We start from the raw sequence: 16,481 nt of genomic DNA on the forward strand, positions 1-16,481 counted from the left end.
TAAAAAAAAAAAAGCTGGGTATGGTGGAGTGTGCCTGTAATCCCAGGTACACAGGAAGCTTAAGTAGGAGGATCATGGTCCAGCCTGGCCTGGGGAAAAAAAATGGGAGATGCTACCTGAAAAATAACTAACACAAAAAGAGCTGGGGGCATGGCCCAAGCATAGAGTGCTTGCCTAGCAAATGCAAGACCCCGAGTTCAAGGTATTAGTGCAAGACCCTAATACCACCAAAAAAAAAAAAAAAAGAGAGAGAGAGAGAAGACTTGGATGTGAGTTCCAAGCTCTCCCATGGGACCATCCTCATGACTTCATGGTAAGATCAGTGCCCATTTAGTCCCAGCAGAGAGCCTCCCCCAGGCTGCATCCACAGCCTGTCTCCAGGTGAAGGTATCTGTGCCTCCCCTGCTCAGGAACCTCCCAGGTGCCACCTTGTTCTCTGGGAGGTTGTTCCCATGACAGCTGAGGAAAAGGTTGATTAAATAAAGAGAAATCTCCAAAGGCAGCCAGGCAAAGAGAATTTCATTTGTGCACATCCTGCTTCATCTCCACCAGATCCACTGGTGGCCACTTAACACCCTCCATTCCTTTAGAGCTCAAGTTTTCCCAAATTAGTTCTAAAGGGGACATTAGCATTCACCTGCCATTCCCAGATGGAAGTCCTTTCATTTTAGAACAGCTTCAGGACTTGCAAGGAGAATTCCTTACCACAGGCTTTGGGAAGTTCCTTCCCCTTCTCCAGATGAGATTGGGGTTGGAAACTCAGAGGTCTGGGTGTAGCCACTGCAACCCTACTCCAGGATAAGCTGGTGCCTGGTGTCTCTTTGGAGCAACTGCTTATTGCCATTTCCTGCAGAGGCCCCTGAGGCTGAATGCTTCCCTTTTCTGTCATCTCTGGGAAAATCCTTATTCTTTCATCTATGAGCTGAAAGCTCAAAGTCTCATGTTGTTAGATCCCTGCCACTGGCAGAAACTTATGAGTATTCCCAACAAAGTGGCATTCCCTCCTTGCCAGTGTCATTCCGTGCTCAAAAGACCATGTCCTAAAAAGGGAAGGAAAAACAGAGCTTAGAGGAAGCCACAGAGGTGATTCAACTTAGGGGACTTCCCCCAAACCTCATCACCCAGATCTTTGATGCAGTGTCTTTAGACACAGGGGCAACCTGCTGTCAGAGAGCAGTCTGGGTCCTGGGTATTGAGAGCAAAGCCCAGGCTTGGAGGTGCCAGAGGGCTGCATTTTCACGCACAGGTGAGGTGAGGCTCTTTCCTTAACTAAAGACTGAGCAACCAGAGTTTGGTGGGAAGAGGTCCAACAAGGGGCTCTGAGTTTGGAGACCACACCCCCACCAAGTTGGAGCAGGTGAAGAGGAAGAGGGAGAGGATTGCCTGCCTCTGGTTTGAGGGACTGAATCCTAATTAGGAAGGAGAGAAAAGAAAACCCATTCAGAGGAAAGTAACCAGGATGAAAACTGGAATCCAACTGATGAGATAGAAGGGACAGTCAGACACCAACGGTGACTTTTGATGCTGGGGACCATGAAATGACAGTGCCTCAGCTCTGTATGACCCTAGGGACAGGCAGAGATAGCACAGTGGGCACAGAGTGACAGATTTGGGCTCAACAGAAAGGAAAACAATGGCCATTGTTGTTCAAAGGTGGAATGGGTTACACTGGGGTCCCTGCCATCATTTAAATTTTGTGAAAGTAAGTGTAAGCAGGCAGTCATAACTAGTGGAGACTTTTTGCAAGCAGCAGACAGGCACCCCAGCCAACAGCAGCAGTGCCAGGAAAGATTGGAAGCTGGTAACCGTCTCAGCTAGGACTCTGGGTCCAGGTTCAGGTCTCTTGGGATGAGACAAACAAAGCCTGACCATAGACTCAGAGACGTTCAGGCATACAGGCATAGTCAGAATGTTAGAGTGAGCTCTCAGACTCAATGACAAGATGCAGACTTGGGTCCTACAGGAGCCACAAAGTGGGAATGGATTATAAGCCAAGAGCCTTGGTGTTTGGATCTGAGAGACAAAGCCAGATTGATGGCCAAGACCATGTTGGTGCTGAGTGACAACTGCTGGCTTGGGTTTCCTCATGGAAGGATTGAGAGGAGCCTCCTTGGGGTTTGGCAGCAGGGACCAGAGAATACAGGGGCAGAGAGCCAATGTGTCACTGTGCTATTCTAGTTGAGGAAGGAGCACCAGTTAAGAGCTGCCTCCATGTTAGTCCGCACCTTCCAAAGGTTTTCACCACCAAAGCTTCTTTGGTTCTGCACCCTTCATTCACTCAGCAGATATTTAGTGAGCTACTATCCATAGCTACTGTCTTAAGTGCTGGGAGAACAGAAAATAAAACAGCTTTTCCTCAGGGGAGGCCTTGGACAAGAAACAAATAGGACTAGATGTAAGAGGGAATGAGTGTTACAGAAAAAATATAAAGCAGGGAAGGATAGAAAGTGCTGAGGGAATGGGAGAGAAGAGAGGATGATAAGGGTATGACCTGTGACCAACTTACAAGAGAATGAATCATGAAGATATCCAGAGTATTCTAGGCAGAGAGAACAGCACATGCAAAGGCCCTGGGGTGGGAGCATATTTGGTGTGTCTGGGTGAAAGTCTAGGGCTGGTGTTGCATGAGTAAGAGATGAAAGTGAAATAGTAAGAAATGAAAGTGAAAAGTGACAGACTAGAGGGTAGATGATAGAGGGGAAGGGCCCCCACAGGCCATTGTGAGGACTTTGTCTTTTATTCTGTGGGGGGACAGAGCAGAGGACTGACATGATCCAACTTACATTTTAAGATTCATTCTTGTTGCCATCTTGAATTGAGAAGTGACAGCATAAGAGAGAGCAGGGAAATGAATGCAAAAGCTTTGCAATAGTCCAGGGGAGAAAGTATGACTTGGAATAGGAAAGCAACAGCAGGATGTGAGGGCGATCTGGCTGTGACATCTGTCACCCCATTGATCGCCAGGGTTGATTCAACTGATCTGGCTGGCTAGGCGGGTGTCCCCTTCCTCCCTCACCGCTCCATGTGCGTCCTTCCTGAAGCTGCATGCTCAGTCGAAGAGGACGGCCATCCCCAATAGAGGAGGACCATTCTTCGGTCAAGGGTATACGAGTAGCTGTGCTCCCCTGCTAGAACCTCCAAACAAGCTCTCAAGGAAAGCAACAGCAGCAGTGGTAGGAAGTAGTTGGGGTTTACCAGGTGCACTTGGAGGGTAGAACCTGCTGAATTGCTGATGAGAGGGGGTGGGGTCAGAGGATGATGGGAGAAGGACAACTCCAAGATTTGGAGCCATGTCCAGACAGGATGGCATTGCCACTTATGAACTGGGGAAGACAAGAATGCAGGCTTAGAGGGGGAAACCAAGAGCTTTTTGGGACATGCCTTATTTGAGGTTCTGTTGCCATCTGAGTGGGGACGACAAGTAGCAAGCTATGTGTATGAGTCACAGAATGAGTTCAGAGCTGGAGATGAGACTAGAGATACATTTAAAGTCATAATATGTGGTAATCCCAGCACTCCAGAGGCTGAGGCAGGAGGATTACAAGTTCAAGGCCAGCCTGGGCTACATAGTGAGGCTCAAACACAAAGCCATAACACATGAGATTACTAATGGAGTTGGGGACAGAGAAGAGGCCCAAGGACAAGCCCCAGAGTACATGCATATTCAGAGATCAAGAAATGGAGGGGGAACAGCAAAGGCTGTACAATTAGTACTAGGCAGAACTCTGATTCACAAGCAGGCAGTCTGGATCCACAGTCCTTGCTCTGTGCTAACCTCTATTCTATGCTGAGGAGGAGGAGCCAATGAGGAAGAGCAAGAAGCAAGATGGAGTGTGGTTCAGAAGCCTAGTGAAATAAGTCACAGATTCTCCTACTGAGCCTGTAAGATGAGGCCTGGGGACAGATGCTGGACTCAGCAATTATGGGCATCACTCATGAGAGCTAAAAGTCTGATTAGAGAGTCCTAGTGATAGGGAAAGAGAGGAGAGGAAACAGAAACAGCTTGAAGAGGCAATTCTTCTGCAGAATTTTGCTGTAAAGGGAAAGAGAAAAAAGTAATGTGGGAGGGCTGTGGGGGAGTTGGTTAACAGGGACAAGGGCGAAGGGAGCGTTTTAGATGGGGCATCATTCAGATCCATGAGCCATATGGGCCAATACTCCAGCGCAAATGACACTTGAGGGTACAGGAGAGACAGCCGTCCACTCAGGATGCTCTTCAGCTCCTGGAGCACATGGAATTCAAGTTAAGGTTTTTAAAAACATTTGCATAAAACAGGTGGATAAGTACCAGTGAAGACAGTGCAACACATGCACAGGCGTGAGCATGCACACACCTGCACTCTGATAAGGCCTGTGGTTAATACAAGGTTCAGATTAGTGCATGTCTTGCCAGCAGAAAGGATCTCAACTCCAGAGATTCCCAAGTGGGTAGGGCATCCAACTCACCTCTGGTGCCTCCCAAAGCCAGCACAGGGGCACTGCCTGCTGTGCCAATGAATGCATCGCTGAGCCTGACTCTCTGGGTTCTGTGCACAATGTTCTTGACCAGGATGAGCTTAATGGGCCTCTCTGGCTCAGCCCACCAGAAGCTGCCCAGGCACCATAATCTAGCTGCATGGGAGGAAACACACATGGACAAGACACAGAGGGGCTATTGGGTGACCCGACAGCTGTCTGCAGCTTTCTGTCAACCAGTGCTCCCCAGCAGCCCCCATAAAGCCTGTAGGGAGCACACGCCTGCATATGTAGACTAATGAGAGCTAAGTGTGACCACGGTCTTGTCTGCAGCTGAGCCGCGAGGCTGTGAGTGGGCTGTTTTGGCTCTGATGACATGCATGAGTGCGTCTCACCCACTCGGCCTCACACACACAAGGTGCTCAGCTGAGATCTAACAGCCACTTCCACCAGCACCTGTGCTTCTTCAACTCCCCCATCAGTGACTGCAGGGTCCCCAGTCTACACCACGAAACAAAAGGATCTGCTGGCTATTCAGCTATTCGGTTTTACCTGGCTTATCCAAGCAATTGGAGCCAAATGGGGTCATGGCTTTAATTAGGCAGATGGCTGCTCAATTTAAGCTCTTGTTAATGGTTATTAATGAGGACACAATGATTATAGAATGTCTCTCTGTGAAAGCATGAGACCAAAGGCTAAACTATCATGCAACAGAACCCCAGGTGGGAAAGGCTCTTAGAGGTAGCAGGCCAAACACTCCATTTGATGTTGAAATACCTGTCTAATCTTTTTGTGGCCACCTCCAGCTCTGGGGGCCCATTCCATCTGCCTGGCAAACCATGTTTTACATGGAACCAAAATCTCCATAATTTTCATATTCCCACCCTCCTTCTCCACAAATACAGCTTGGATGTGACTAACTTCACATCCTAAGACTTTGTAAACCATTTCACATTGCTGGAGACAGGTTTCTGTGATTCTGACAAATTATCACCATGGCTGGTTCTCCCAGTGCCATGCTGATCTCTGTTCAATTCAATGTTGCCAATCAAGTTCACTGGCTACCCTGCCACATGCAACCAGGAAGCAGATACCATCAAACCATAGCATTCTCTGAGGGATAAAAAGATGGCAGGGATGGGGCGGGGTGGGGGGAAATAGGAATCTAGGCCATTCTAGCACAAATATACACACAGGCAGCCATATGCCAAAATTATATGCAATCTACTCTAGGATGTGTAGTTACAGAACCAGGATCCCATCCTCTCACCTCTGGTATCCCTGCCATGCTGAGCTTTCCTAGCTTTCTCCCAGAGCCAGTCACAGTATGTTGGAAATAAAATAGAGAAGATTTACTAATGGTCGCTGTCATTACTCACCTGTTCCCTTTGGCTCAGCCTCATTTTGTAACATGCAGGAGTTGGCTCCTGGGCCCCTTGTAACTTTTCAGATCTCACTCATTGGGAAAGCACGGCCAACAGGCTATCCAGAACTGTGCGCCCCCACCACTTTCACTCAGTTCACACCCTCTGTGGTGACTACTCTTCCTTTTGACATGATCACTTACTTCCAAAGAAGTTTGAGCAAATCACACACTCTGAAAGACCCAAGCTTCTCCCCACAAAATGTGCTTCCTTCTGCCTGTGGCCAGGGTGACAGAATTAAGAAGTACACCACGTAAGAGCATGGTATACACTGTGAAGCATTGCACGGCACTGATCTCACACTGTATGGCACTAATGTCACCAGGCAGTTGAGGGTCAGGAGTCAGCATTACCAATGAGACTTTTACCAGCTCATACGATCGTTTGGGGTCCCAGTACTTATCTGTGAAATGGCACATCTAGGCCTAATTCATCCCTAACTTCTTAGTGAAAGGATAGAGCCTGAGGCAGTTGCTCACTCTGAGTTCTGGAAAGGTTGAGAAAGAAGACAAACACCCTGAAAACTCTTGAATCATAGACAGATGACAATATACAGCAAGTTGGCCCAGGTACCTAACTACTGCTAGGCCTCCCTTGTCCACCCAAAAGAGTATTGGTGGAAGAGGTGGAGGAAGAGAAGAAGGAGAGAGGCTTAGCATGCACAGCGTGTGTGGACACAAATGAAGACTCTTTTGGGGGACAAAATATTTCCTCTCCTAGTTATATGTTTTGTGGGCTAACAATAAAATTGGTTGGTATTGTTGAGTATTCGCTGAATCCTGGGAGAAGAGAAACTTGAAAACTGAAAGGCTAACTCAAGATTCAAAACTTTCCATAGATAATTTATTTAGCAAACAATGAGCAAGCCCACTACTGTGGGACAGGCGTTGTATTAGACCCAGGGAATGCAGGCGTAAGACAGACACAGTCTCTCACCGGGGAGCAATTTATGTTTCAGAAAGCTTTCTATTCCCTTGCTAGGTGACAAATGAAAGAAAAAGTCATCAATTTCTATTTGTTACTAATGTGAGAGACCAATTGATTGGCTGTATGGATGACTCAATTTGGAACCAAGATGAAAAGTTACATGCTGATCAGAATTTCATAAATCAAATCACCTGGTGAGATTATTAGGGGAGCCCACTGCTCCACAAACCCCATGGTGAATCCTCTACAAGGCAAAGGATTCTGTGAGTTAAATTTGAATCTTGGTATACTCGATATAGTTAATACACGGCAGAACAAGATCAGAAACCAGTGGTTTTTATTCTTCCCTCGTCTCCCCCAATCCTATGATTAGCTTCATCTTTATAACATTCGAATGCTCTACGCTGAACAATTCTCTGCAAGCGATTGAATCTCATTGGAGGAAACCAACTAAGTAAAAAATTGTAGTTGTAAAGTGCTTGGGGGGTCCTACTGAGGCAGAGTGTCAAATAAATCCAAGCTCTTGCTGCTTCTCCACACAGGGAAACCTTAAACAAGAAAGAGATTCAATTGCTGCAATAACCTGCTGATGTGTCTGGTGCCACTCACGCTGAACAGGACTTCCCCTGCCACCAGGACCAAGCCTCAGAAGTCCCCAAGCCTCAGTTTCCTCATATGTCAGCTACACTTTGCACCCTTAGGTATAATTCTTTGGAGGGAAAGGTGTCAAAGCAAAGCAAAAGACTATATTCGCAATAATAATCCCATCTTTCAATTTCTTTACCAGAAAGAACAGAATACACTTAATGCTACTGCCAAGATAATGCGAGATGTCAGATGTCTCCAGGGGCCTGCTGGCTACAGCACAGCAGAGCAGAGACAGCTTTGGAGGCAGATAGGCTCTAATTTTTGTGCCCATGTGACCTTAGGCTGCTATTTAAACTCTCTGAGCTCCTGTTTCTTTGTCTATAACATGAAGATAGACTAAGATATAAGAAATACCCAGTCCCATATCTGGAAAAGAATAAGACCTTTCCAAGTGGGAGTTATTTTGATTATTATTACTTAGTATAATATTCTCAGTGATTGGCACACTGCAGTCAATAAATATTTGTTCAATGAATTAATGAATGAACAATTAAATCAATGTATTTATTATTAGAGCCAGAACCTTCACCACAACCCAATCAGGCTCTTCAGCCAATCCCTGTTGTCTCTCCTAAGACAGATATATGCACATTTTCTCCTTCTCTTTCTCCTTTCTCTTTCACTTCCTCCCATAAGTCTTCTTCTTTAGGCACAGGGAAAACCAGAAGAAAGCACTTTAAAACAATAGTACTAACTATGTCACTAGAGAACCAGGTCTTGCAAAGGCTATGGGTGCCTCCATTTCATTCACTGAGTTCGAGCAATACATTTGTGTACATCGGCTGCTGGGTCCTTGTGTGAGGTGGTGGCCCTATTTTACAGCTCAGTTTGGTGGGAAAAAGTTGTAGTAATTAGAATATGATACCATAAGTGCAGGAAATGATGTGCATATGAGGGGGATGGGAGACTAGCAGGGAAAAGATGAATTCTCTGGGAGGGTCAGGAAGATATCAGGAAAGGATTTGCAGAGGAAGTCATTTAAGCCAATGGTGATAGAGGTGGAAGAAGAGGAGGAGGAGTTTTTGGAGTTGCTTTCCAGGCAGAGAGGATGGGGTGGGAGGAAGAGCACTTTCAGCAGAGCAAGTATAAAGCCTGGAACAAATCTCTTGGTACATTTGGATAACCACAAGTAGCTGGGTATTTCTGTAGTACGGGGTGGGGAAGGAATAAGAAGAGGCAGGCTGGAAAGCCCAACACTAATTCTGTTAGCAAACACTTACTGAGTACCTAATGCATTAGGGACAAGGATACATTGGCTAATTTCTGAAATTTTTCTAAAAGAGATTAGAGAAAACCATAAGGGGAAATAACCTTCACATACTGTTGGAGGTGACTTTGCTTCATGGTGGGTAAGGGAGCACAGTTTACTAGTAGGCAGCAGAAATGACAACAAAAGAGTCAAGGATACCAAGCCCTTAGGCCAACCACTATGAGCAAGGTCACCTAGTTGCCATATGACCTTGACCACACTTCAGTTCTGTTTCCTCATCTACAAAATAAGCAGGTTGGAAAATAGGTGCTTTGCATCCTTATAGGCAAGATATTATGACCATGATCTCTTTAACTAATAGAGGACTACACGTGTGGGGTGGGGTCTTCTTGGAATATTTATTACCTTGTGAATCCACAGTCATTGCTCAGAGGACCAAGACGGACAGAAGCAAAATCAAAAAACATTTTCCAAAGATAGATGACTGAAGGGGGCTGACATATGTGTGAGAGTTTGGGGAATTTATGCAGGCAGTCTCATAGCCATAAATAAAATCCCTTTTTCTTACCCAAAACCTCATTCGAGGGGTAAACAGCGGACACTGTAATAGACAATTTGGCTGGATCTCCTGCCCCATCCCTCACTTAAATGAAAAATGAAAAACAGCCATCACAAGGCAGGGTAATGGGTTCAGCTGTCTCTTTACAAACATCCATATTGTCACCAGTGACAAGTGGGGCTGAGGATGGAGCAGACTGGACAATTTATCTCTGAGATTCTCGGTCCCTCTATGCAGGTCCACTCTGACAGCCATCCATTCTGGGCTGGAGGGCTGGGGGAAAACCCAAAAATAGTTCAAATGCCAAATCAGTGACCCCTGGAAGGATGAGAGGAACAATATCCCCTTTCCCATGCACCCCTCTCACAACTGGGAGCCCCTTTATCACCTCGTATCCAGTCCATGTGTGTGTAAGACTGCCTGCTGTGAAACACAACTACTTGAGTTTCCTTGACCTACTTCTCTTCCCATCCCTGCCCTACTCCACTTCCTTCTGGAGTCCATGTAATTAGCACCTCTCCACCCACAAAGATCCAGGACTTTTGAAAAGGCACCTAACTCCCAGGACAACCAAGGAGACAGGAAAACAGGTCCTGGTGTTGCTGTTTGACTTTCCTTTTCTCTTCTCTTCTCTTCTTTCTAATTTTTAGCTTACCTCTACCTCCTGCCTCTGCAAGAAGTCAGGCCCAGTTTGACCTTGTCAGCCAGCTGGCTGGAATCAACTGGAAGTGGCCTGACATGAACCTAAACTGTGGGGGAGGGAAAGAGGGCAGAGCCTCAACAAGACAGACACTGCCCAGAGTGTGGGAGTGTGTGGGGTCCTCAAAGCCCTCCACTGCAGGAAGGGATCTGTGGGCCCTCCTTTCTGCTTTTCTCCCCAAGAACAAGTGTCAAGAAAACCAAGAACCAAGGCTGTGAGGCAGTGAGGATTCAGGGTCAGTCCCTTTCTGCTTCCCATTAGTGACAAATGGAAATTGATGGGCTACTGCTTTATCCACTCATTTAGAGGAGGAGAAAAGCTCGCAGCAAAAGCTGGATAACCGTAGGCGTCTTATAAATTAAGCATCTTAAGGATATGAACCATTTTTTCATTGCCACTAAGCAGAATTAAATTAGGTTTTGAAGTTTCTGTAGACATGAATGAGGAAAGGGAAGGAAGGTTTTGTTTGTAGTTTCTTTTTTTAAGTATTCAGAGCAGGGAGTCGAGGTCAGGGTGAAGGGAGAATTGAGTTCCCTGTCTATGTTTTTTATTTCAATCAGTGGCCGCTGCATATGTATGCAGAAATGTACCCACAAGGTAACACACAGAAGCTCACAGACCTGCAGGCTCAGCCTCTGGTGGTGACACCTGGCCTGGCCGGGGTCTCAGCTGCTGCCCACACCAGAACCTTCGGACCACCGCCAGCATGCCAACCTCACTCTGGATGCTTAGGGCAAGTCCTGGTCACAAGTGTGGGAGGCGGGGCTCTGGAGCTTTCAATCACCTTCCTGTGTCCAGTAACAGCCATATTTATTCTAAGTCAGACTCAAGCCCTTTTAGTTTCAGGTTTAGGGTCTACATCCTGCCTTGTTCAGAGTATCCACTCTGCTCCTGTCCTACTCTCCATCTAAGAAGAAAGACCTCGTGGTTATCAGTGTGGATAACCTGGCTGGTATTTGTCTCCCTGGAGTACTGGTACCGAACTTTGCCCCTGGGCTCCCAGTGCTGGATGGGTCCAACACCCATCACCCATCTGCCCGTACTGTCTTCCACCCCCCACATACACTTGTAGACATCACTGACACCCTCCCACCTGTGCTGATCCCACGGATTCTCATCAGATGACCACACTGTGTCTGTTTGACTGAACTGTGTCCTTGTTCCTGCAGCTGGGGATGTGTCTCCAGAACTCAGAATCTCGAGCACATCCGTCTGAGGTTGACTAGTCTCATTCAATGATCCCGGCAGGGAAGGTGGCACCTGATTTCCCAGTCCCTCCCCTCCAGGGTGGCAGCCCTACCTGAGTGGTATGCACACAGCAACAAAGAGAGACTGGAGAGACTGGAGAGACCCTCTCCTCCTGCTAAGAGAACCCCTCCCTAAGAACTGGCACAGTGAGTAGATAGCAAAACAAGGGCCTTTCTGAGCAGTCAGGCCAGTGGCACAAAACTGGCTTCATTCAAATTCCCAAAGACATGGTGAACTCTCTAGACTCCTCTTAGACTACTCAAAGGAGAGAAGAAAGGACCTCTTCTCTTATCTCTAGCCCTGGATTTGCCATTCTTACACTCCTTCACTGACAACTGCCCCTTAATGTACAGAATGAAACAGTCATGAATCATGCCAGGAAGTGATCAACAGGTTGACCAGATCAGAGATATCAAACTGTTGCCAAGCCATAACCAGCACTTGTCCATGTCCAAATCCATGTCAACTTCCACCTCCACTTCTACCCCAGCTTCCCACATCCTGTACACACAAATATGTCCCCTGTGGACACTTCAGGTAACAACAGGGGGAGTGTCCCCCAGAGCCTGGCTGCACTTACCTATCCTCAGGGAGTGTGGGCTGCAGGCAACCATCACGAGCCACGCAGGAAGCAGCACCAAAGGCGCCGAGACGCGGGGCATCTTCTATAAATCCTCATGGAGCCCTCTGCTGGTCTGGGCATGACATAACTCTGTGAGAGAGCCGAGGGATGGAAACACGTGAGTCCTAGGCTTCCAGGTAGCTACCCCATCCATCCCAGTGACCTGAGAACCTTGGTGGGAAGGACTGACAACCTCTCCCTAAGAACTGGCACTGCCCGTGGGATAGTTGCAGGCAAAGCTGTGGAGTTGGGCTTTGACTTTTCTCCCTGTGTCCACCAGGGCTCAAAGAAGGCTCAGGTTCTAATTACACGCTCCTGATGCACACAGAACAGGCAGCTAAACTGAAGCTGGGGGATTTACCAGCCCCGGGGCTTTTCTTTCAACATGTCTTCTTGGAAATGAAGATTTTTGTCTGCTATTAAAGAATGGGAGCCATGAATGAGCAGAAGAGGAAGGCATGGGAAGGGTATCCCCTTGCCCTAAGTACATGGCATTCTCACACACGTGGGCCTGGGGTAGGAAAAAGGTTGGGTTCAAGTCCAGCTCTTCTACTTGCTGGCTGTGTGGTCTGAATGAGGCTTCTCTTTGTCTCAGCTCAGTTTCCTCATATGTAAAAGTGGTAATAACCTCTCCTGGTGGAGCCAAACTGAGGATTAACTAAGATAACATGGGAGAAGCCAGCCTGTATAGGGCCTAGCCTCAATGAGGAACTACACAAATATCAGCTCCTCCCTGGCTGGAATGGGAGATATCTGTTCCGAGCAAACACAGAGTGCAGACGCACACATCCCAGATCAACAGTCAGTTTCCATGTCTGCTTATGCTGTCTACTACAAATTAACCCCTTCCTCTAGCCTTATCCACCAGTTCCTCCCCTCCTTCCTGATGTCAAATACAGATAGTAGGGCCATTGTCCCCTCAACTGCAACCTCTCAGACACACTGAGACTCAGAGTCTGAAGCCAGACAATTCTGCCCCCAGCACTGGGTAATGGTGGAGCTACTGAGCACCCAGACATGCTAATTCCAGGGGACCCAAGAAAGGAAAGAAGTATTAAAATGTCTCCTCCTCCCATCCCAAAGACAATCAACAGAAAAATTGGTGAAAGACTTGAACAGACACCTTATTAAAGAATATATCCAAATAGCCTATACTCATTTGAAAAGATACTCAGCTCCATTGGGCATCACAAAAATGCAATTGTAAGCCACAATAATATACCACTGTCTACCCACAAGAATGGCTAAAAAATAGATATTATTAAGGGTTAGCAAAGACATGAAGCAACTGGAATTCTCATACCACATTTGTAAGAGCATAAAATCCTATAACAGCTTTGGAAAACTGGCTCACTGGAGCTTTACACACACACAAAAATGACCCAGCAATTCCACTCTTCAGTATATCTCCAACAGAAGTATTTGTAGATGCTCACCAAAGACATGTTCTAGAATGTTCATAGTAGCACACTTTGTATTTTCCCAAACTGGAAACTACCCAAATGTCCAGCAGCAAAAAATATATTGCATAGCCACACAATGGAATGTGATACAGAAATGAAAATGAATAATGAACGACTACATGCAACAGCGTGGATGACTCTCATAAATCCAATATTGAGCAAAAAGAAACCAGGCACAAAAGAATATATACAGTACAATTCCATCTATGTAAAGGCAGAAAACAGACAAAAGTTCTGTGCTGTCAGGAGTCTAGTTAGTGGAAAATTTTTTTGTTAGGGAAGCCAAGATGGCAGACTGGAAGCAAGCAGCCCTTTCCAGCTTCTCCATGACTCAGAATCAAAACAGCCAGAAAACAGCTTCTCAGTGAGTGTGGGTGACTGAGGGAATGCTCTAATATTGGATAGGCAGAGACTTGGAGAAACTAAGTCGCTGGTTATTCCCTTGCTGTCTCAGTCAGGGTCCACTCCAGTGGAATGCTACTGCAGTAAGCTCATTGAAAAATATATGCAGTTGCATTCAGGTAGGTCAGGACATGAAAAGGAATGGAGCTTGTTTTCACTTTAAGACTGGTGACTCAGGCAGCCACTGAAGAGGTTCTATGATTGAGCAGGGACTGGGCCTCAGAGAAGCATGGTTATTGGCAAGCAGTGAAAAGCACCTCTCTTCCTAGAACAGTTTGTTGCCCTTCCTTTCAGGTGGGCTTCGTGCCTGAGATCGAGACTTGCAGTGGGGCTCAGTACTAGCCTGGCCTTGGAAGTAGGTTGAGTTCATCCATCCAGAGTAGACTCAAGTTGAGAGAACTTTGTTTCTGTGCTATCTATGCTAGCAAACAGGTTAAGAATACTATTTCAACCAGCTCTCACTCCAAGCCATTGCCAGTGGCAAACAAAACATAAAAAAGGAAAGGATGACTATCTTCTAGTCTGTTCTCTCCAAGGGCACGTAGTCCAAGAAGACACAGAAAGAGGTGCAGATTGATAGAGAAAATGAATATTCACTCTTGCCTATATGACTACCCCTGTGGAAATGAGTATTTGTATTAAGACTTTTTTATTTGCTAATTGATTCATATATATATTTTTTCTTTTTCCTTTTTGGTCTCTTTATGTATTTTTTCCTTTGTATTGTTCTTTTCTGGGATTTTTCCCGCCTCTTTCTCTTTCTTCCTCTCCTAAGAGTAGATTTCTTATATTTTTCTTAGCTCTCTCTTTTCTAAATTACAGCCTTCATGTTCTACTTTTCTCTGACTTTCTCCCTTTCAATTTTTGAATATCCTAACTTTTTTGCTTTCCATTTCCCATTTTCTTCCCTCTTAATTTTCCCATTTTCTTCCATGTTCCTCATATTTTCTTTCCTATCAACTTTTCAAACATTTTGGTTTATATTATTTCTGTGCTCAAAATTTCTATTATTATTAGAGTTGTGGATGTCATAGTTGGGACTTGGTTTTTACTTATTTATGGATTTGGTTGGTTCCTATTTGTTGCTGCTACTGTCACTTGCTTTCCCCTTTCTATGTGGTGCTGGGTACCAAGAGCCACACTTTGAATACATTATGTAGATGCCCTACCATTGGGCTACACTCCCAGCTCAACTAAAACTCAGTGCACCTTGCTCCACACATGACCTACCTTCACTCAAACTTTAGCAAATAATTTACCCAAAGAATAGGACTTATAGGAAATCCCAACCAACAAGCAGAATAGGCATGGATAAGAAGAACAGAAGACCTGCTCTGGACATCCATCCCTACAGCAACAGTAGAGATAAACAACAAAAGACTGAATACTACCTAAGAGACACCATGGGATAGGTTGCTCCCAAACCACCTTCAGACTGAACATTATTTTTTTTTCATATTCATCTTCTTTACTTCCTTCTTTTACCCTATTGTGACCTGTTTTTCTTTTTTTTTTTTATTTTTTTTCCTTTTATTATTCATATGTGCATACAAGGCTTGGGTCATTTCTCCCCCCTGCCCCCACCCCCTCCCTTACCACCCACTCTGCCCCCTCTCTCCCCCACCCCCTCAATACCCAGCAGAAACTATTTTGCCCTTATTTCTAATTTTGTTGTAGAGAGAGTATAAGCAATAACAAGAAGGGACAAGGGTTTTTGCTGGTTGAGATAAGGATAGCTATACAGGGCATTGACTCACATTGATTTCCTGTGCATGTGTGTTACCTTCTAGGTTAATTCTTTTTGATCTAACCTTTTCTCATACCTGTTCCCCTTTTCCTATTGGCCTCAGTTGCTTTTAAGGTATCTGCTTTAGTTTCTCTGCGTTGAGGGCTAGCTAGTTTTTTAGGTGTCTTACCTATCCTCACCCCTCCCTTGTGTGCTCTCGCTTTTATCATGTGCTCATAGTCTAATCCCATTGTTGTGTTTGCCCTTGATCTAATGTCCACATATGAGGGAGAACATACAATTTTTGGTCTTTTGGGCCAGGCTAACCTCACTCAGAATGATGTTCTCCAATTCCATCCATTTACCAGCGAATGATAACATTTCGTTCTTCTTCATGGCTGCATAAAATTCCATTGTGTATAGATACCACATTTTCTTAATCCATTCGTCAGTGGTGGGGCATCTTAGCTGTTTCTATAACTTGGCTATTGTGAATAGTGCCGCAATAAACATGGGTGTGCAGGTGCCTCTGGAGTAACCTGTGTCACAGTCTTTTGGGTATATCCCCAAGAGTGGTATTGCTGGATCAAATGGTAGATCAATGTCTAGCTTTTTAAATAGCCTCCAAATTTTTTTCCAGAGTGGTTGTACTAGTCTACATTCCCACCAACAGTGTAAGAGGGCAGACTGAACATTATTGATGAGATTAAAGGAGTAAACACAAAGAGTACCCTATATACTATGCTGACTATAACATATCTATCTGATCTTATAGAAGTACTCCACTCTTATGAGACCTACTGAGAAAGTAGGACTCTTGGGCTCTATCATCACCCAAGAAGGAACAGGAAAACTACACTACAAAATCCAATTGGAAATATATTTCACATTTCACAACAATCCAACATCCCAAGACACATCATTAAGAGTAGGTTCCTTAAAAAGGCTTTCATGTAAAAGTGGGAGAGATATATGCACTGAATATAATTACACCTTTGATAAAAACAAAACTACTATCCAGAAAGGGAGCATTAGACACCAGTACAATAATAGTGGGTGACTTCCGTACCTCACTCTCACTGAAAGTCATCCAGACC

The 16,481-nt window shown here is 45.5% G+C and overlaps 1 protein-coding gene across 7 annotated transcripts in view; it reads right to left on the reverse strand.

The window, feature by feature from the left end:
- Positions 1–16,481, reverse strand: part of Grik4 (glutamate ionotropic receptor kainate type subunit 4) — a 422,725-nt gene that overhangs the window by 277,945 nt on the left and 128,299 nt on the right. For all 7 annotated transcript variants that reach the window (XM_074066528.1, XM_074066527.1, XM_074066526.1 and 4 more), the window contains one exon: positions 11,752–11,883. In XM_074066528.1, the coding sequence (XP_073922629.1) occupies positions 11,752–11,833 (82 nt within the window). In that variant the 5' untranslated portion in view covers positions 11,834–11,883. The remainder of the gene's footprint in view (positions 1–11,751; positions 11,884–16,481) is intronic.

The sequence above is a fragment of the Castor canadensis genome, chromosome 2, assembly GCF_047511655.1.
Source record: "Castor canadensis chromosome 2, mCasCan1.hap1v2, whole genome shotgun sequence".
Taxonomy (NCBI): domain Eukaryota; kingdom Metazoa; phylum Chordata; class Mammalia; order Rodentia; family Castoridae; genus Castor; species Castor canadensis.